At 46.4% G+C, this 21,903-nt stretch overlaps 1 protein-coding gene and 1 pseudogene across 1 annotated transcript in view; one reads left to right on the top strand and one right to left on the bottom strand.

Annotated features, from left to right (window-relative positions):
* Positions 1 to 1,599: 1,599 nt before the first annotated feature.
* Positions 1,600 to 21,903, top strand: part of LOC122687730 (opioid-binding protein/cell adhesion molecule-like) — a gene marked incomplete at its 5' end in the record, with an annotated part of 98,826 nt that continues 78,522 nt past the window's right edge. Inside the window, one exon of the mRNA XM_043893365.1 lies at positions 1,600 to 1,690. Within this exon, the coding sequence (XP_043749300.1) occupies positions 1,600 to 1,690 (91 nt within the window). The remainder of the gene's footprint in view (positions 1,691 to 21,903) is intronic.
* Positions 16,469 to 21,903, bottom strand: part of LOC122688025 — a 58,760-nt pseudogene continuing 53,325 nt past the window's right edge.

Genomic DNA, 21,903 nt, shown 5'->3' with positions numbered 1-21,903 from the left:
GCTACTGGGGAGCCAGAAGATAAACACACATATAAGTAGTCCATCTTCAAGTCTGATATTGTGTAACCCAGGCAGAGACCGTTCCACAGCCAATAGCTGCGTTTAGTGCTCAGAGGCAGCAGTAGAAATGTGCTCATTCAAGTTCTGTGCCAGGTGTGGGAAGCATGCTTGGAACTAGAGCCCCAGGCCTGCTTCTCTAGCACTTACCGGTGACATTTTGACCTACAAGTATCTCCTGCCTTGATTTCTTTCTGTGTGACGTCAGGTGAAGCACAGGCAGAGAAAAGAGTTGGGAAGTGTGCAGCTCAGAGAACATCCATTGCAAGCACACCTGGGCCCCCAGCATGCTGCATCCCTCCTCAGGTGCCCCTGGGGTCCCTCTGGCTCCGACAGTTGCCACTGTCTTGATGAGAACAGCAGAGATTTGTTTGCCTATTGCTGAACTTCATACAGGTGGACGTATACAGCACATGCTCAGTGCATACTCTGGTTCTTTTACTCAGTATCATGGCTGCAGTCTGTATTCAGATAGTATAGGTCAGTGTCCATTTATTGTCTCTGTCAGTGTTTTTTGTTTCCCCTGTTGTCTTTCATTGTCTGACTGAGTCACAGTTTATTTACCCATTTTCCTTAAGTACATCTGGATCATTTCCAATATTCTCTTAGTAAATTATGTTTTTGCTGAAGAAAGAATCAAAGTGAAATGAAAACATTTCAGAAAATCACACTAAAAGAGCTTAGCACCAACATACTCAAGAAAAACGTAAGTCTCAAAGATCTATTTCAAATAGATGGAAAACTATCCCAGGCAGAAGGTCAGAAATGAAGGAAGAAAGGAAAAACAAAGTGGCAAATATTTGAATAATTCTAAATGAACCTTGGCTATACAAAACAAAAATATCTTGTGAGGAGTTAAATGATAACCAAGGCACATTATCAGACAGGCTTTGTGTTGTCCCTGAAGAGGGTAAAACTGGTTGATATGAAACTTTTAAGGTCCAAAAGAAAGCTAGTCTCTAGGGTAAAAAGCATTACTGAACTGAAGTGGGTCAGCATTGTATAGTGACAAAAGATTCAATTTGCCAAGGGGATATAAATGTATATTCTGTGACCCAGCAATCCCATTCTTAGGTGCGTATACTCCAGAGAAACTCTTAGGACATATGTGTGAGTGTTCAGAGCTTTTTTTCCCCCCAGTGTAGGGGCGGGGGATTTAATCAGGAAAGGAACCTTGGTGGAAGAATAGCCTAGGTGCTGGCATGTTCTCTTTCTTGGTGGGTAGTGAAGGCATGGATATTTCTTTATGTGCTGATGTTTGTGATCATCAGACACCTCTTTTCTGCACTGTTTTCTAACTATCTTATCTAATTTCCTTTTATGGAGTTGTTGGTAGTGTTTTTTGGTGAAGGGCTTATGATTCACTCTTAATTGCCTCATTATATCTTCAGGTTTTTTAAACCTTAAGTAAATATTAGAAAAAATAAATGTCCTCAGTGCTGAAGGCAACATAAGATCTGAGAAAACCCCAAAGGCCAGGGTGTTATGTATGTGGCCTGTCGAAAGCAGTGTTGACCGCTTTTCTCAAATTCACAGGTTAACGTCGAGGAATTTAAGGACGGTTTCGTGGCTGTGTTGTCATCACAGGCTGGTCTTGCCTCCTCAGATAAAGACAGTGGGTCTTTGGAGTCAGGTAAGAGCCTTTCTGGTCTTCTTTACATCTCTTTCCATGACTCTGTGACTTCTGGAGTATGATGTTGTACCTGAACAATGCAGCAGGTCTATGTTCCCCAGCTGCATGGACTGGGACCATGGACTGCAGCACCTGGGTTTGTTTCTTCTTTGGCTTCCTTATTTGATAAATGGTTCTGCAAAGGGAAAACTCTTGTGTTTTCATCTGCACTGCACAAAATCCTCTGAATACCTTGGCACTTCTGGTCACCAGTGTAATTTCCCCTGCACCAGGCCATTTTGCAACGCCAGCTGGGTGTCCTGCAGTTCAACTCCATTCTGACACCATGCCCCTGGACACAGCTGCAGACCCCACAGGCTAAGACAGCAATGCCTTCAGACAACAATTTCAAGTCCAGCTTGTCACCTGTGCTTCTGACCCACTGGCTAAAGATCAGAGGTGCCCACGGCCTCCTCAGTTTCAGTTAATTTGCTAAAGGAGCTCAGGGTAGCCCATTAGTGGATCAGTGGTTTATTGCAAAGGATGTAACTCAGCGTGATAGGTGCATGGGCTGTGGGAAGAGGCTCAGAGCCCCCACACCCTCTCCAGGGCTCATTCTTCCCCAGTCTCCCCGTGTTCACCAACCCAGCAGGTCTGAATGCTGTCCTTTCGGGGTTTATGGAGGCTTTGTTACACAGTCATGACTGACCCAGTGATGGGGCATCAGTGATTGAATTCAACATCCAGCCTCTGACCTCCCTAGAGGTCAGGGGTAGGGCTGAAAGTACGAACCTCTAGTCACATTCGTTGGTTTCCCTGGCAACCAGCCCATCTCAAGGTGTGGTTGTCAAAGTCAGCTTATAAACCAAGCATAAACATGGATGTGGTTGCTCTCATCACTTAGGAAATTCGAGGGTTTTAGAAGCTGTGCAAGTGATGGGAGGAAGACCAAATTCATATTTATTATAAGTCACAATCTCACAAATGTCAAGTAATATCTAGTGCTGTCCTTACAGTGAACGGTGTAGACAAGATAAAGTGGGTGTGGAGAGGTGGAAGAATTTGATCATCCAAAGTGCAGTGCAGGTGTAAGGTGCTGGCCAGGCTGGGAGGCTGGTGGAGCAAGCAGAATGACACCAGCTGAGGCAGGCCTCCGCCTGTCTTCAGTCTCAGACAATAGTGCTCTGGGCTCCTCGTACCTGTTAGAATCCTGGTTTCCAGTGGGGTCAGTGGAACAAAGGTAATATTTCAACACAAGTGAAGAGGGGCTTTGATACTGGTCAGGGATGGAGGGAGAATTCTGAAGGGAGGCCCGCTTGGAGGTGTGGACTGTGGGTCCAGTGGGAAGGTGCTGGTGGACGTGCTCCTTAGAAGATGGGCCAACTCCTTGGCTGGCAGCGCCTGCTGTTCTCTGGCCAGATAACCAGTGGAGGCTGCATCTGAGGAGTGCTGGGAGGGAGAGTGCAGTGGCCAGCGGGTCCCTCCCTCCCCCACGGGGCAGGGGTTCAAGGTGTCCGCCCCGCACAGGCCCCTGGTCTGCTCCCACACCCCTGGAGGGGCCTTGGTTAGGAGCAGGTGCATGACTGGGGCAGCAGGTGCCATTGGGAGGTTTGGGGGTTATGTACCTTTCATGTAGATTCCAGTGAGCCCCCCAGACCCCACCCCTGAAATTCTATGGCTGATCATACCCATTACTCAGGTGAGGTTTTCTAGTCTGGAGCTAGGCCCTTGGGGAAGCACCTGCAGCCTCCCCTGGGGCTGAAATCGGTTGGTGTCCCACCGGCCCCTGCTGGAGCCACGTGGGAGCCCTGAACCTGGGGGAGAAGAGCCTGACGGGGGAGGAGTCTGATGAGGGGGTGGAGTCTGACCAGGTGGATGAGCCTGACAGGGGAGGAGTCTGATAAGGGGGCGGAGTCTGATAAGGTGGTGGGGCCTGATGGGAAAGGAGTCTGACCAGGGGAGTAGTCTGACCAGGGGGAGGAGCCACCTTGTCAGTGTCCGCCGTGGGACCTGAAGGGTCCGATCATTGGTTGCTTTGTCTCAGGTTTCTCTTCCCTGAGGTGGGAAGAAGGCCACTTGCCATTCCCGACTTGGGGTGTGATCGTGTGACCCTGGGCATGAAGGTGCCTGAGAAAGGCCATGCCCGTGTCATCGCTCCGTTCTCTGTGCTGGAACTCCTGTGAGTGGTAACTTGTGTCCTCTTCGTGACTGGTGCTTTTCCCTAGCAACCCCCGTTTTGTTCTGTGTTGCTTTTCTCTTCTTTCAATTTTCAGAACTTTCCTCAATTACCCAGTCAGTTGGTGGGTTAGTCATAGGCTTGCCTGAGGTGGCTTGGCCAGGGCTGGAGCACACGGGCGGCCCCTGTTGTGAGAGTCCAGCAAGCCCTGCACCCACCCTCCGTGGCTGTGAGCTTCCCACGAGGGCAGCCGGAGACGTCTTCCAGTAGGAGAGGGCCGGTTCTGCTCAGAGGTAGGCCTCCCTCGGGGAGGGAGCAGCGGCCAGCCAGCGAGAGTGCTTGCAGACCGGCCTTTGGAGGCAGCCGGCGAGGTCTTCCAGCGGGAAAGGGCCGGTTCTGCTCAGAGGCCACACAGGCCAGAGGCGGAAGCCAGCATGGCCCCTGCCCTTGGCCAGCCTTGCCCAGACCTTCCTGGCCTCCAGGGGTACTGCCCCATGAAGGGGCAGGCTGCGGGGAATGTGTCAGGCATGTCTGGGCGCCTCCCCAGGCTCATCCCCGCTAGCGCCTTTCCCCTGGGCCTAGGCCTCATTTGAGGCCTACTTGGATGCGAGGTCCTGGCAGGGGCTGTCTCCACACTGCAAAGGCCTAAAGGGCAGAGGCCTTTCTCAGAGCGAAGGGGTGAGCAAGGGGTTGGATGCCAAAGACCTCTTTGGCCCAGCAGCTTCAGGGCAGCAGGGAGAGCAAGAGGCCCACTGTGCCCCTAGGTCGGCTCTGCCCCTTCACACACAGGTGTTGCTGCTGGGGTTGCCAAGGAGCTACCTGACAGACGCTGGCTCACCCGAGCTCTCTGAAGGTGCAGGGGGCAGGAACAGATGTGTGCATGTGGTTCTGCCTTGGCCTGGGATTGTGGACCCCCTAGCTGGCCCCCGGGCTCAGGGGCAAGGGCCCTGAGAGAGGACCACCCCGAAGCGCTTTTCTCCGGGGCTTGGGAGCAGAGTATGCGTGTTGCAGGAAAAGTGGGCCTGTCTCGGGGAGGGAGCAGCAGCTGGCCGGCGAGAGTGCTTGCAAACAGGCCTTTGGAGGCAGCCGGGGAGGTCTTCCAGTGGGAGAGGGCCGGGTCCGCTCAGAGGCCCCACAGGCCAGAGGCAGAACCCAGCATGGCCCCTGCCCTTGGCCAGCCTTTCCCAGACCTTCCTGGCCTCCAGGGGTACTGCCCCATGTAGGGGCAGGCTGCAGGGTATGTGTCAGCCGTGCCCGGGCGCCTCCCCAGGCTCATCCCCGCTAGCGCGTTTCCCCTGGGCCTAGGCCTCATTTGACGCCTTCTTGGAGGGGAGGTGCTGACAGGGGCTGTCTCCACACTGCAAAGGCCTAGAGGGCAGAGGGCCTTGTCAGAGGGAAGTGGAGAGTAAGGGGGTGGATGCCCAAGACCTCTTTGGCCCAGCAGCCTCAGAGCAGCAGGGAGAGCCAGAGGCCCACTGTGCCCCTAGGTCGGCTTTGCCCGTTCACACACAGGCAGTGCTTCTGGGGTTGCCGAGGAGCTATCTTACAGACTCTTGCTCATCCGAGCTCTCTGAAGGCGCAGGGGGCAGGAACAGACGTGTGCATGTGGTTCTGCCTTGGCCTGAGGGATCTGGGACATCATTGTTGGTTGTAGGGCCATCGTCACACTGGGGTCAGGAGTGCATACGAAAGACTCAGGGGTGAGAACACGGCAGCTGGGATTTGCCTTCAAATACTTGGGCCAGGGACTTCTGCGGTGTTTTATTGTCTAGGACTCTGCACTCCCATTGCAGGGGGCCCGAGTTCCATCCCTTGTCTGAGAACTAGAGCCCGCATGCTATAACTAAGTGTTTGCGTGCCACAACTAAAAAGATCTCACCTGCAGCAACCAAGACCCAGAGCAGCTAAATAAATATTACAAAAACAAAAAATATGTGGGCAAGAGCAAACAGGTAGATGAAGCCAGGGCGAGAGGCTGCCCAAGGGAGAGGGTTATTGGCCTTTGTTGGACTGTGCTCTTTGCTTTGGGCAGGTTTGAAGACCTTCTAGACGTTAACTTTTTAAACCTGGACTTTTGATTCTAAATACAAAGCTTGTAGGTATGCTCCTAGTGCTACAGCTTCTGTAGGCTCCCTTCAGAAAATGCCTTCCCCCACATGCAGCAGAGTCCCCCTTTTATTGTGAAATTTTGCATAGGATTAAGTTGGAAGAATTGCACGGTGAGCCCCATGTAGCCACCATCGGAAGCTTGACTCTCCCATGTGTCTGTCTGCCCATCTGTCAGTCCATCTGATTTCAGAGTGAAGTGCCGCCTTGGTGTGTTTCCCCTGCTTCAGGCCAGCTACCAGTCTGGGGTTCCGAGGTCTCTGGGAGTCCCCAGAAGCCCCGCAACCTCTCCTTCGACACCCTCGAGAGCCGGGTCTGGGGCCTCTGGGAAGAGCTGGGTGTGGGCAGCAGTGGCCACCTCACAGTGCAGGACCTGGCCCTGGTCTGCCAGACCATCGGGCTCCAGGGCCTGGCGAAGGAGGTGAGAGGGAATGGGACAGACCGCCCCGAAGGGCTGGGTGTTTGTGGTTGGTACTGGGCCTGGAAAGCCCCTTCAGCCTCAGCCACTGATTCAGTTGTCACTGTCCGGCCTTAAATCCTGTGCTGACTCCCAGGGCTTGTGCCGAGGGTCCCTCTCGGGCCACCTTCACACAGGACACTCCTCTGCCTGGAGCTCTCTCCCCTCTCTGACTTCCCTAGGCCTACCGCCCAGCCCGTGGGTGGTGCCCATAGCCTCTGGCTGTACCCACCCCTCCACCCCCTCACCCCCGGCAGCTGTGTTCAGCCCTTCCCTCGTTTGGGGCCCAGGGGAGGAGGGGGCAGTGTGAGTGGATTTGTGTTAATGATTGTTATGTCTCTAGGGACCAAATAGTGCTTGGAACATGGTAGGTGTTGGATAAATACTTCTTGATTGACTGGTATGACTTAAAAGGAATTAGGGTGGATCCAAAAGAGATGACCCAGGAGCAAGTAACAGACCTGACAAGTGAAGTGTATTGTTTCCACTGCTTGTTTTCATCAGGTGAGGCCTTAGTGGTTCTAATGGGAGAACAGGCAGTTTGCAAATTTAGCAGGAGTAGCAGTGACTTCCGAAAGCTTGAGTGAAGTGGGCTGGGAACTCGTGCTGCAGAACACTACAGCTTGGTAGGCTAGAGGGCTCTGGAGTTTCGGACTGTTTAGAGCCAAGCATGGGAGTGGGCACAGAGGAGAATTTGAGCTGAACGACAGACTTCAGAGGACCTGTGATTGGGTGAAGAATAAGACACAAGACTACTGACTGCTGGAGGAAAAATGAGTTATTGAGAGCTCATCCTGGAGAGAAGTAGGTCTGCAACTTGAGATTTCGTCCCTGGCCTTGTTCCGGTAGTGTTTCCATCAGTTAGTTGGGCGTAGAAATCAGTAGCATGCTGTTAGGGTGTGTGGAGGACACAGAACAGTAGGAACACTTTGCAGTGACTGTTTAGGGATAGATGCTGATGAACGAGGAACTGATGTGCAAGAGGTCTGCAGTAAATGTAAGGGAGATGGAAAGTCCTGCACTCAGGTTCCCAAGTCCTTCATTTGTTCATGCAGCAGATATGCACTCAGCAGTTAAGAGCTGATAAAGGGCTCTGGTGTTTCTGTTGTAAACAGCAGAATCAAGAGGTTTGCCCCCGTGGCCCCCAACAGTGTCATGCAGAAGGCAGGTGTTAAACGCAGGTAAAGCAGGTCAGAGTCCCTGCTGTGAAGGAAAACACCACACTTGGAGAGAGAATCAGGCACTGAAAATATCAGTAGATTGAGAAATCCGAGAACTTCTCTCTGAGGAAGAGACATTTCAGCTGGAGCCTGAAAGAGCAGGCTTTAGCGAGGAAGTAATTGTGGGCAGAGGGCATTCTTGTTGGAGGAAACAGCATGTGCAAAGGCCCTGAGTCTTGAAAGTGGGTGGGATGCCCAGGGACCTGGTCATTCCCAAAGGCCACTGTGGCTGGAACTTAGTGAGCAGGCTGAGGGCGACACCAGCGGAGATTTTTAAGCATGGGGCGGGGGGGGGGGGCATCTCTTTCAAAATTTTCCAGTTTATTGTGACCTACACAGTTGAAGGCTTTGGCGTAGTCAATAAAATAGAAATAGATGTTTTTCTGGAACTCTCTTGCTTTTTCGATGATCCAGCAGATATTGGCAATTTGATCTCTGGTTCCTCTGCCTTTTCTAAAACCAGCTTGAACATCTGGAAGTTCACGGTTCACGTATTGCTGAAGCCTGGCTTGGAGAATTTTGAGCATTACTTTCCTAGCGTGTGAGATGAGTGCAATTGTGCGGTAGTTTGAGCATTCTTTCGGATTGCCTTTCTTAGGGATTGGAATGAAAACTGACATTATCCAGTCCTGTGGCCACTGCTGAGTCTTCCAAATTTGCTGGCATATTGAGTGCAGTACTTTCACAGCATCATCTTTCAGGATTTGAAATAGCTCAACTGGAATTCCATCACATCCACTGGCTTTGTTCATAGTGATGCTTTCCCACTTGACTTCACATTCCAGGATGTCTGGCTCTAGGTGAGTGATCACATCATCGTGATTATCTGGGTCACGAAGATCTTTTTTGTACAGTTCTTCCGTGTATTCTTACCACCTCTTCTGAATATCTTCTGCTTCTGTTAGGTCCATACCATTTCTGTCCTTTATTGAGCCCATTTTTGCATGAAATGTTCCTTTGGTATCTCTAATTTTGTTGAAGAGATCTCTAGTCTTTCCCATTCTGTTGCTTTCCTCTATTTCTTTGCATTGATCGCTGAGGAAGGCTTTCTTATCTCTCCTGGCTATTCTTTGGAACTCTGCAATCACATGGGAATATCTTTCCTTTTCTCTTTTTCTTTTTGCATCTCAGAAGAAATATATTCCTATTTAATTGCTCACTTGGAGATGTGAATGTTTTAAGGAAGTTCTTGTGTACTTAATCAAGTACTTTGACATTAAGTTGGGTGTATTTTATTTGTGCTATTTCTTTATAATCAGGAGCACATTGTAAAGAATGTGGAGAATAAATCTAACATTTGTAGATTAGCAGAAGTGTCTAGAACAGATGTAGAAGACATGGTACATCTATGTACATGGTATATGTACATCTGTACCTGGTACAGATCTAGAAGCCATGGGACATTTATTTTGCCTCTATTTTCGGGGCCTAGAGCAGGCACATACATGTTGTATTTATGTTTCCTTTTAAAACTCCACAATAGACATTTATTAATTCTGTACATCTGGTTTTGTTTTCCTTTTTTTTCATTTGTGGTTAATTGAGATGTGGGTTCAATCCCTGGGTGGTCAGGAAGATTCCCTGGGGAAGGAAATGGCAACCCACCCCAGTTTTCTTGCCTGGAAAATTCCATGGACAGAGGAGCCTGGCAGGTTCTGTCCATGGGTCAGGAAGAGTCAGACACGACTGACTGACTGAGCACACATACTATTGAACGTATTCAAAACATTCATACTGTCATATAGCGATTACCACCACCACCTTCTCCAGAACTCTTCATCTTACAAAACTGAAACACCATACCCAGTAAGCAATTGTACATCTGATTGGAAAGGGTGATACTTATCTGATATCTAAGGAGACATATATTTTGTAGGGGAAAACCAAAATTCCCTCCCTCTCTGTGTAAAGGGCCCTAAAGTACAATCATGCAGATAGTTGAAGATCAAGAACTACTTCTTGGATGTGTGGAGGAGCATTTGACTTTTGAGTCCTTAGCTCACTTTATGAGAATGAGGATTTGGAGGTATTGATACCATAAAAACAGGACTCCATAGGATGAGAACATGATGTGAGGCCATAATCTTATGCACCATTGTATTTGATCTTTTATTCCAGCATGAAACAGGGATTCTAGAAAGTGAGGCAAGCGTTTGTCTTTTGGAGACAATGGAAATTAATCAGTATGCAAAATGCAATGTGTCACATGGCTAAACAAAACAATGGGAATGTGATCCTAGGCAAATTAGTTAGGTAATAAACAATCTCCAGATCCCTAAATAGCATTATGGCTAAATAAACCAACTCAAAAGCATAAATAAATCTATATACAGTCACATGTTATGATCCTTTGATGTATTTGGTGAAAAATATAATCTACATATAGAGATTTTTTTTTTCTTTTTTTCTTTTTCGCTCAGTTCTGTCTGACTCTTTGCCACCCCATGGACTATACGGTCCAGGGAATTCTGCAGGCCAGAATACTGGAGTGGGTAGCCTTTCCCTTTTCCAGGGGATTTTCTCAACCCAGGGATCGAACCTGTTCAATACATACACAGTGCAATAATATTTATGAAAAAGATACCCTTGCATATGTGTGGACCTGCTTGCAAATGCAAAGAAAACGGTTTGTCAGGATAAACTCCCACTTTTTAACACTTCCATTAAGAAGAGGAGCATGATAGAAGGAAGTTTTAGGACTGTGCTTTGGATCCTTCTATTCCCACTTTTTATTTTGTGCATTTACTTCGAAATTTTTACAAGAACATTGTGTCTGTAAGGAATAACTAAATGATGTGTACCAGGTTCACCAAAGCTTTACCTGAGAACCATGCTTCCGGATGATCCCCTCAAAGGTAAAATCTGTCACTTAGAACACAGGGAAATTCTGTGCCTTCTGTGTGCAGGTGTGTGTGTGAGTATGTGTGTCTGTGAACAAGCCAGATTCTCCCAGTTAATTCTGAGTCACATAAGCACTCATTTCATTCACCTTTAAGAAGTGCTTCTTGTATTAACTAAATCCTGAGAAGATGGGCACCAGGGACAAATTTGGGGCTAGTTAAAGCATGACATGTGGGCCCATCACTTTATGGCAAATAGATGGGAAAACAATGGAAATGAGAGACTTTATTTTCTTGGGTTCCAAACTCACTGCAGATGGTGATTGCAGCCATGAAATTAAAAGATGCTTGCTCCTTGGAAGCAACGCCATGACCAACCTAGACAGCATATTAAAAAGCAGAGACATTACTTTGCCGATAAAGGTCCTTCTAGTCAAAGCTATACTTTTTCCATTGGTCATGAATGGGTGTGAGAGTTGGACTATAAAGAAAATTGAGCACCAAAGAATTGATGCTTTTGAACTGTGTTGTTGGAGAAGACTCTTGAGAGTCCCTTGGACTGCAAGGAGATCTAACCAGTCCATCTTAAAGGAAATCAGTCCTGAATATTCACTGGGAGGACAGATGCTGAAGCTGAAACTTCAATACTTTGGCCTCCTGATGCGAAGAACTGACTCATTGGAAAAGACCCTGGTGCTGGAAAAGACTAAAGGTGGGAGGACAAGGGGACAACAGAGGATGAGATGGCTGGAAGGCATCCCTGACTTGATGGACATGAGTTTGAGCAAGCTCAGGGAGTTGATGAAGGACAGGGAGGCCTGGCATGCTGCAGTCCATGGGGTCGCCAAGAGTCGGACATGACTGAGGGACTGACCTGACCTGAACTGAGGCTACCACGTGACTGCCAAGGACGCTCTAGCATTAAGGTGCGAGCAGCCCAAGTTCAAACAGACTCACTTGGAACTTCTCCAGGAAACCATTGGGTGGGTGGAGAGGGGCGTTCTGTCCAACAACTCTCTTCTGATCTCCTGTGCTGTTTGAGAACCTGGTCTTTTTCCCTGGAAATGAGCCTTAATCCCTCAAGGTTGCACTGGAGGCAGTGCGGGAGGCGGGGCAAGAGCCTGTGTCCAGTCTCAGGGGCCCAGGTCAGAGTCGGGGCCTGACCTGGAGAGAGGATCTGTCTCCCCGCAGGGCCTGGCCTAGAGCCTGAGCCGCCCTTGGCCTTGGGTCAAGACCAGGAACCCAGCTTGGCTGGGTGGCGGGGCAGAGCGCAGAGCCCCCTCCCGAGTTGAGGCCAAGGCTCCACTACCTCCACTGCTATTGCAGTCTGAGACCCAACTGGCCCAGCGGCCCCGCTGCCACACCAACTGCCTGGAGCCACCGCTTCTTGGGCCTTCAGGCAGCTGGGCTGGAAGGTGGGCTCGCACCCCGGGATCTTCCTGCTGCTGTCCATGGTGTGAATGGCTGTTCTCAGCACTGGCCTGATTTACCTGCCCCAGGATGAGGAGCAAGACCTCAAGGAGCAGTACACCCCGGAAAGGAGCCCTGCCAAGGCTGAGCAATGCTTTGTGCAGGAACATTTCACCGCCACCAACTCTCTCATCTTCTCCATCTCCAGGAAGAGCACCGAGGTGAATTATGCCTCCATCCTAGTGGTCTCCAAGACCGAGTCACTGCTGAAGCTGGAAATCTTAGAAGAAATGAGCAAGGTGGACGGCGCAGTGCAGGCTTTGCCTGTGACACAGGACACATCCCCTGCAGCAAGGTATGCACTGAGAACCAGGGCCCCTGTGTCCCCTCAACCCACTCTTGTTCGCCTGGAAAAGGGACAGCGGCCTCAACCTGAAACCCATCACCTAGCCGGTCAGATGGTCTACCTGGCCGACATCCTGGAAGGAACTGTCCTAGGCGAGAGTATGGGGCTGATCCAGGTACTCCTCCAGACCAAAGCCCTGCAACTACAGTACCACCTGAAGACAGGTGAAGGAGAGGAAAATGAACGTAGCAAGGCGTAGATGATCCATTTCCTGATGAAGGTTGGCAGCCTCGAAAAGAGTCTGGCCTTGAAGAAGATCAAGGTACCTAGCGGCTGGGGTTAATAGGGAGGCCAGGAGAAGGTGGGAAGGATAAGACTTGTTCCAAGGACCATAGCAGCAGCACTCCCAGATTATCAGATAGAGTCCTTGACTGGAAGCTAGGTGTGCTGTGCTTTATTTGATCCTTAATCCAAGTTTCTTAAAGTAGCACACTGAAGAAAGCCACAATAGATTCTAAAAAAAAGTGGCTGCGTGTATAACTGATTCACTCTGCTGTACATATGACACTAACACAATATTGTGAAGCAACTGCACTACAATAATTTTTTTTAAGTAAAAAGAGATAGGACCTAAAAAAAAAAAAAAAAAAAAGAATGCCACAAGTCTTAAATCCTTGGTAACATTCTGGTTAAAAACACAAGTTGTACATTCTCAGGGGAGGTCTGTTCAGCACAGACGTTGATCTTCAGGTTTAGTTTGGTTTTCTGGTCAAATTACTCTGCAATTCTTACTTCCAGTTTAAGCCTTTGCTGTTTCTAGGAGCCCCCTAAACTTTGTTTGAAGTTCATTGGAATAAAAAAACAAACCTTTAAACAACAGTTTCATGATGTTTTTGAGGAAGAAAGATGAGCAGTTTAAAAGTAAATTATAGCATAGTGCCAGTCACTTGTTATCTGTCCAGTAATTTTGGGGCTGGAAAACCTAATGCTCTGAGTCAAACTGGTGAAAATGAGAAGACACCTTCTGGAAAAAGCCTTTTAATACTCAGGCCTTTCTGAGATGGTGTTTCTCCAATGAAAATAGTAAAAGCTAACAACCTAATAGAAGTTTAGAAAAAGTCTTAATGTCACAGTTATTAATGTTTTCACAGTTTCATATAAGATTCAGATTTTGTATATTCAAGAGTTGTAAACTTTTGATTTTTGAAAGAAACTTTGAAAAGCATGCCAGAGATTTGTGGGAAGAAGCAAATCTTCATTACTTTCTTATTCTAAAATCATAATCCATATATTTTGATTTTAACTGAATTTTAATGTTTAAATCAATAAGCTGTAGTGTTTCAATATCATATGTAACACACACAGTATCAGAATTGAAAGGTCTTTACCTGAATATATTTTTGTGGTAGGTCCTCTCCATGACTTTCTAGACAACTGGAATTTGAGGCAAATTCTATGACAGGGGTCCCCTTGTTTCACTTGGCATAGCTTCGAATCATATTATTTGCAATTGTATCATGCTACAGGTAAAACAATTTTATTAGTAAACTCTAAAAACTGTTTTCTTGTGATAATAAATATAATGTGTAGATATGTCGGGGATATAATGTAGATATAATGTGTAATATGTAGATATGTAATTTCCTTGGTTCTGTCTTTCCACAGCAGAGATTGGAAACACAGTGGACGAGTGTTACAGCTTGCTTATAGCTCAGAGTTTTATTCAGCAAGCCAAGGAAAGTACACCCTCGAGGTGTGAGAGCAGGTCGATCCCAAAGGCGAGGCCTCGATCCATCTTGGTTTCCTCTTTATGTACATTTGTCTCTTGCCCCTGAGCCTGCCCTGTGGAAATTGGCCTAGCCAGGGGGGCTGTTTTTCCCACCTGAGGTTCTTACTCTGGTCCTCAGATTTTCTTTTGTCCCACTTTTGCATGCTTTTTGCTTTCTTTGTCTTTTATTTTATTTTATTTTCATTTATTTTTATTAGTTGGAGGTTAATTACTTTACAGTATTGTAGTGGTTTTTGCCATACACTGACATGAATCAGCCATGGATTTACATGTGTTCCCCATCCTGATCCCCCCTCCCACCTCCCTCCCCATCCCATCCCTCTGGGTCTTCCCAGTGCACCAGCCCTGAGCACTTGTCTCATGCATCCTGGGCTGGCGATCTGTTTCACCCTTGATAATATACATGTTTCAACGCTATTCTCTCAGATCATCCTACCCTCGCCTTCTCTCACAGAGTCCAAAAGTCTGTTCTATACATCTGTGTCTCTTTTTCTGTCCTGCACATAGGGTTATCATTACCATCTTTTAAAATTCCATATATATGTGTTAGTATACTGTATTGGTGTTTATCTTTCTGGCTTACTTCACTCTGTATAATGCGCTCCAGTTTCATCCATCTCATTAGAACTGATTCAAATGCATTCTTTTTAATGGCTGAGTAATGTTCCATTGTGTGTATGTACCACAGCTTCCTTTTCCATTCGTCTGCTGATGGGCATCTAGGTTGCTTCCATGTCCTGGCTATTATAAACAGCGCTGCAATGAACATTGGGGCGCACGTGTCTCTTTCAGATCTGGTTCCCTCGGTGTGTATGCCCAGGAGTGCAATTGCTGAGTCGTATGGCAGTTCTGTTTCCAGTTTTTTAAGGAATCTCCACACTGTTCTCCATAGTGGCTGTACTAGTTTGCATTCCCACCAACAGTGTAAGAGGGTTCCCTTTCCTCCACACCCTCTGCAGCATTTATTGCTTGTAGACTTTTGGATAGCAGCCATTCTGACTGAAGTATAGTGGTACCTCATTGTGGTTTTGATGTGCATTTCTCTGATAATGAGTGATGTTGAGCATCTTTTCATGTGTTTGTTAGCCATCTGTATATCTTCTTTGCAGAAGTGTCTGTTTAGTTCTTTGCCCCATTTTTTGATTGGGTCATTTATTTTTCTGAAATTGGGCTGCAGGAGTTGCTTGTATATTTTTGAGATTAATTCTTTGTCTGTTTCTTGGTTTGCTATTATTTTCTCCATTCTGAAGGCTGTCTTTTCACTTTGCTTATAGTTTCCTTTATTGTGCAAAAGCTTTTAAGTTTCATTAGGTCCCATTTGTTTAGTTTTGCTTTTATTTCCAATATTCTCGGACTTTCTTTGTCTTTTAGCCACCACCATTTTGGACTCCTTTTTCCTATTCTTCCTATTCTAACTAACATTCCCATCTCAAGAGATAGGAGACCCATTTCTTAGGGAATAGAGGCGTCAAGCTCTCTGTGGCTATTTCCTGCTGAGTTGGGATGGCGAGGGGCGCTGGGCCTCCCCCTCTTGCTAGTCTGAAGCCTCAGAGTCCTTATAATGGTGTTCATCTAATGGTGAGTGATGTTTTCCATGGTTGGGTGTAATTTTATATATCCTTGTTGAACTGGCATTGCATGTTGAGACAATATGGGTTAAACAATCAATAATACATGGAGCAATCCTAGGCAGCATCAATGATAACAGGGACTAGTAGGGGCGTTAGCCAACTCCAAATTCCCCATCCCCCAAAGAGAGATTGTAGCCACCCCGAGAACTCTGCAGCTCATTCTTTGAGATCCTGTAGGATCTGAATGTTTTTCTTGAGGACTGTGAGACTTTCTTTAACTTAGCTGGAGATATTTACCCAGAAACAACATGTCTCACTCAAGATGGTTCAAGTCCCTCCTTGTTCAGGGATCAGGAGATCTATCTCCTGTCTATTTTGGAGTACAGCCCCTGCCAAGCAGTGTTGGCTCTTTAGAGCTACCCTGAGAAATCTTATCCCCAGAAACTTAATTTTGGAGATTATCATAGAATGGCGCTCATTTGTAGTCCTGAATAGGCATCTGAGATCTCCCACTCCTGTTTTGCCCCCTGGTTCCTTCATCCTACAGAGTTTTGCATGGTTCTATGTATTCTTTTCCACTGGCCAGGTACTCCTATCCACTCTCAGCTGGTGTTCTGCATGCACTTCTGTGTCTGAAGGTATATTGCTGATGTATCTGTGGAGAGAGATGTACTCCACGTCCACCTCTCCTCCGCCATCTTGCTCTCTCCTCTCTCGGGATATTTTAAATAACATTTTAAAACGGTATTTCAAAGCCAAGGAAAGATGCCTTTGCTTTTAGATTATTGACTATTCTTAATGGTGCATTTTCATCAGATTGGGTTGGGCTAATCAGGAATTCTATAATTGGTCTCTGATTTGTTAGTGGTTGTGCAAACTAACTTTCAGAAAACAGTTAATAATACTGGGATACAAATTAGCCCACGAGCAGCTCCAAATACCACCACAAGAAACAATCTTTACAAATGTCCTGAAGATGTATGCTTTAGCTGCCGACAGGGCACACACACCTATTATTGTTGACAATGCACTTTGTAACACCAGGTGGCCTAGCAGATACAATGCCTCAATGGTTTTTCAGTTGACTGAGGGCTCTGACCTGGAAACAAACACATAACAAATGTGAGCAGAAAAGTCAAAGGAAAACCCTATACAAATGACAAGATTAATCATGGTTATGGAATCGAGATTGACATTCCAGAAGGCCATATAACCCATGAGGCCCATAATCACAGAAGCAATTGCAAAAGTTACCTACAAGGAATACAGGGGATGAGGAATTAACAATAAGGAAACAATGAACATTGCTGTTGATGCAACAGTCACATTTTGAACAGTGTTTTCTAATATTGCAGAATACTGATCCAAATATATGAAAACCTGGTTGTATACCATTAGGGGAACTTCACACTTCTTGGCCGTGTCTCGGAACTGGTGTAACATCAGTTTCTTATTGGTTGAAGAAGACATACTCATGGTTTGAATGAAGGCCTGGGAACAAATGATTTCCCGTGATGATGTAATATTAATGTTATACAGAAAAAGTGGAAATTCCTTTTAAAAAATGCATTTATTGCTTAGAAAGGCTGTCTTATCATATATCTTGATGGAGGTTTTCCATATATTATATATATTCTCATAACCAAAACTCTGTAAGATTTTTATATACATACTCACTGTTTTCAAAATCTGCCAGACATTTTTTCAATTGTTGCCTAGTAGTCAAGAATCTGCCTTTATCCCAGTAGTCAAGAATCTCAGTAATGATAACCATTACCCTGGGACCATAACTTGAAAAATAGTCTTCTTCTACATTACAATATTGTGTGGTGTAGGAGTCGTCACTTGCCAAATTTCGGAGGTCTAAACCTTCCTGCACTCAGAAACACCCATATATACTACTTATGATGTACCAAGTATAGGAGCACTGCAAAAATCTTGGACTCGGTGCTTGTGAGAAAAGGACTAAAATATTCTCCAAAGAACAGATCCACTGGATTCCTAACCCTAACCCTAACCCTAACCCAACAGGAATTTGCTGAATGGCTCAGGAAACTCAAACAGGGGCTCTGAATCAACCTAGAGGGGTGGGATTGGGAGGGAGTTTCAAAAGGGAGGTGATATTTGTATACATATGGCTGACTCATGTTGAGGCTTGACAGAAAACAACAAAATTCTGTAAAGCAATTATCCTTCAATGAAAAATAAATTGAAAAAGGAATAGATTCATTGGATGGATATCAGCTTTATGTTCATCTTGGAGAAAATTACCTGGGAGGCAAAAGGACTTTTTTAACGAGGAACATTTTTGGTCAGGAGTTTCCTGCTTCTTCAGCCACCATAGACAGACTACTTCTCTTTTACCATCCATGGCCATAAATGCTCCAAAACAGATGATGTTATGAAAATAACAAGGGAGCAGGATTGCTCCTATATAAATGCAAAAGTATTGTATGGACCTGAAAGAGGTCGGGTTCTCTTTATTATTATGAAAGAGGTCATAATTCCTTTATAGAAGGTCAGGACACTGGTGATGGTGGTGCTTGTAATGGATACTGCCACTTTTGAATAGACATTGGACATTCGCTTGCTTATACTATCCGTGAGGCTGGTCTTCTGGCAGGCAGAAATCGATAAGCATGTCACCGACTCCAACACCTGTTAGAGAAAGAGACAGAGTCTCTGCATTTTTTAAACATCCCTTTAAAATTAACAAGATCAACTCAAACGGTTTTCTTTGCCTGTCAAGGTCTCACTGATCTTGCAGTGTGCTTGTGTGAATGAGTGACATGTCCTGTGCAAAGCAAGTGATGAGTCCTGCACTGGGGTTTTGTGGTGCCTTATAATGACTGAAGCCAGACCCCAAAATGGAAGCCTTGTCAGGGTTTATATACCGACTTCCCAAAGCCAAGAGATACCCAACATCCCTGCGAGGGGAAGGGCCAGAAATGGGCGATGCGCCTGGACCAAATTTTCCTTTCTTGGTCACCTTTCCCTGGTCTCTTTGACCGTTCCATTATTGCCCAGGGAATTAGAACTACTAACCTAACCTGTTGGGTCATAAACTTTCAAGGGACTTGTGATCCATGCCGTTACTCTGTACTTTTACTTAGACCTCAAACTATATGGATGGAAGCGCCTAGCCTTGCTAGGAGCTGGAAGTTACAAGAGCACGTTTGGGAGCAAGGCGGAGCTCTAGTTCCAGGAATGTTTCTCAGGCTAGAGGTCATTCTCTTGGCTGGCTGCCTCAGGGTCCAGAGTGCTAAAAGTAAGTCTTTGTCATGGCTGTGCCTCTGATCTATGTGGGTAGAAGCCTTGCTGGTGACCATGAGATTTTTGAATACACAGATCAGGAATTGCAGGATCCGGTCAGCTTGGAATTGTGGTGGGCTTCCTTTGGTAGTGCTAGCTCTTAGCAGACCAGAGAAAGCTCTCCAACAGCTTGTGTCTCAACTCCCTAGATACTCCTTTTGTGGAATCTGTGGGAATGAACTGGACGGATTGGCCCTAGTAACTTGAGGACCGAAATCCCTTTTTCCTCACTGGCTGACCCTCCACTCCCCCTTTTGCTATCACATATACTGGTGTGGTGACACTCAGAAGAGACATCTTGGATTTTTTGTTCATCTCTTTATAACTCAAAGCTTCTGTTGTGGTCAGGACTGTACTCGGGAATGTGTACAGGCACATGGAACATGGATGCTTCCCCTAGAAAACTAGCATGGGAAACATTCCAGGAAAGCTACTCTGCTCCACCCCAGGTGACATCAGAGGAGGAACGAATATCAGACAAAGGTCTTAATGGTGAGGAACTGGACATCAGTCTGGGATGCCATCAGGTCTACCCTGGTGCATCTCCACCCCACCTTGGTGGTTGAACTGGGAGGGACAGATAAGTCACCTGTGTCGGTAAGGGACAGACTAAGTCCAACCAGGGAAGGAAAGCTTCAGTGGAACGTCTGTCTACAGCCCCATCTAGAGCAGGGAGGGACACCTCCGGTGGAAAGAAGCCACGGCTGTGGATGCTGCTTTTTTCTCTCTTCCAGATGGGAGCTAGCGGATCCAGAACCACCTCTTTAAAATGTTTTTTTTTCAAAATGGGGATAAATTTGATTCCCAGAGTTTAAAAAAGACATGCCTGATCTTTTTCTTTGATACCGAATGACCATGGTATCCTTTGGAAGATGGGGAAGACTGGTCGGCTCAAGGGTCTCAATTATAGCATTATTTTACAATTAGATCAGTTCTGCAGAAAACAGAAGAAATGGGTAGAAGTGCCATATGTGTTGCTCTGTATCTCGCTGCGAGACATGCCAGACTTATGTCCTAAGAGTGCAGATTTTGGTGCGAAGCCTTCAGCTGCCTCCTCTTCTCTTACTTTGTCCCTGTATCTGGGGCTCCCAACTAAACAGGCTGAGTCAGGGCACCCTTCCAGAAAGGTCTGCCTCAGTCTCAGTAGAAACTGAAACAGTCCCAATTCATAGAAGCCTTTACAGGACTAACTTTATGGCCTTACTTGGAGAGATGTAACGTATGTCTTGGGACAGATGCCGACTCCTGACTCGAGAACTCGAGTTTTGGGAGAAGCTGCTACTTTTGGAGATGAATGGCTTAAGCATGAGACACGGGGAAGGAGGGAACACAAAATAGCCCTCCTCCCTCCTGGGAGCCAAGCAGTTCCCATGATGAGCCAGACTGTGACTATAGCATGCCTAAACGAAGGTGGGATCAGAACAACTTTGCCAGGTGTATTCTTGAAGGACTCAAGCGAGTGCACACTAAGACTTTAAACTATGCTAAGTTGGCTGACACAGAACAGGGAGAGAAGAAAGCTCCTGATAAATTCCTAGATAGACTACAAGAGGCTCTCCGCAAGTTTACTGACTTTGATCCCAAAAGTACAGAGGGAGGAATAATCTGAAAGATAGATTTCTCACTCAGTCAGCTCCACGTATCTGCCATAAGTTATGGAAACAAGCGTTTGGACCAAATCAGTCTTTAAAATACTGTTACAGCTGGCTCAGATGGTATATCATGGTAAAGAATACGGGGAGGAAAGTAGGGAAAAAAAAAAAAAAAAAGAAAGAAAGAAAAACCTGGCAAAAGAATGAAGCCCCAACAATGGCTGTTAGAGCCACTCTGAAACAGACTGAGGAAAAGTGCCCCGAGTAACCCAGGTGAAAAGGGGTGGACTTGTTATTATAGTGGAAAGGAGAGGCATCTCAAGCTGGATTGCCCTCAAGCATCTAAGCTGCACCTGGCTCCATGTCCGGTCTATAAAATGACCACGCCTGAGGAGAGATTACCCTCTGAGACATAAGCCCCAGGGGTTGGACTCTCAAGGCAATCGGGACTGAAAATTCCTGGGGGTCCCTACACGAGCTCCCATTCTAATTACACCTGTGGAACCCTGGGGATTTATAACTCTGGGGGGGGGCAATCGATTGATTTTCTTTTGGACACTGGAGCAACTTTCTCTGTGCTCACTGAAGCCCCTCGTCTGCTTTCCTCCTGACCCACTACTGTAATGGGACTGTCAGGATGAGCCAAATGTTATTATTTCAGTCATCTTTTAAGCTGCAACTGGGGCTCTGTGCTGTTTTTCTCACGAGGTTCTGATGGAGCTGGAGTCTCCCTCACCCCTTAAAGGAAGGCATATACTGAACATGGTCCAGGCCTCTGTTTTCACGAATATGGAGCCTTCTTCTTTTAAGTGAACAAAATGTAAATCCTAGAGTATGGGCTGGTGGAAAAACTGTGGATTGAGCACAAAATGCTGTTGCTGTTGTTATCAAGCTCAAAACCCCTCACCTATTTTCACATCAAAAGCAGTATTCACTAAATCCTGAGGTTAAGGAATGGGCGAAACCTTACTGTACTGGCTTCTCATGATGTAAGTTGGATCTTAAACTCTAAAGTTCAGAGCAACAATGTTCTGTCTTAAAGTTACTGGAACTCAAGGGGTGTCAAAAGTTCTAGGAATAGAATATTACATACCCTGTTCCTGGAGACCCCAATCTTCAGGAAAGGTTGAGAAGGCTAATGCCGTTATTAAAGGACATCCATGTAAGCTAAATCAGGAAACCCAGGACAGTTGGTTTAAAGTTTTACCCATGACTTCAACGAGGGCTTGAACTGCCTCTAAGAAGAAGGGACTGTCTCTATGAGACTGTTTTCATGCACAGATATTGTCATAGATCCGGAAACCTTAGAATTAACTATGTGCCTCAGCTTTCAACTTTTCAACCTTCTTGTCAGGGAAAGGCATTGCATGGTGGGTTTCTCCACTTCAAGGAAAGGACTTTCTTCAGCTCTGCAA

The sequence above is a fragment of the Cervus elaphus genome, chromosome 32 (assembly GCF_910594005.1).
Source record: "Cervus elaphus chromosome 32, mCerEla1.1, whole genome shotgun sequence".
NCBI lineage: Eukaryota > Metazoa > Chordata > Mammalia > Artiodactyla > Cervidae > Cervus > Cervus elaphus.
This window is presented reverse-complemented; position numbering and strand designations above follow the sequence as displayed.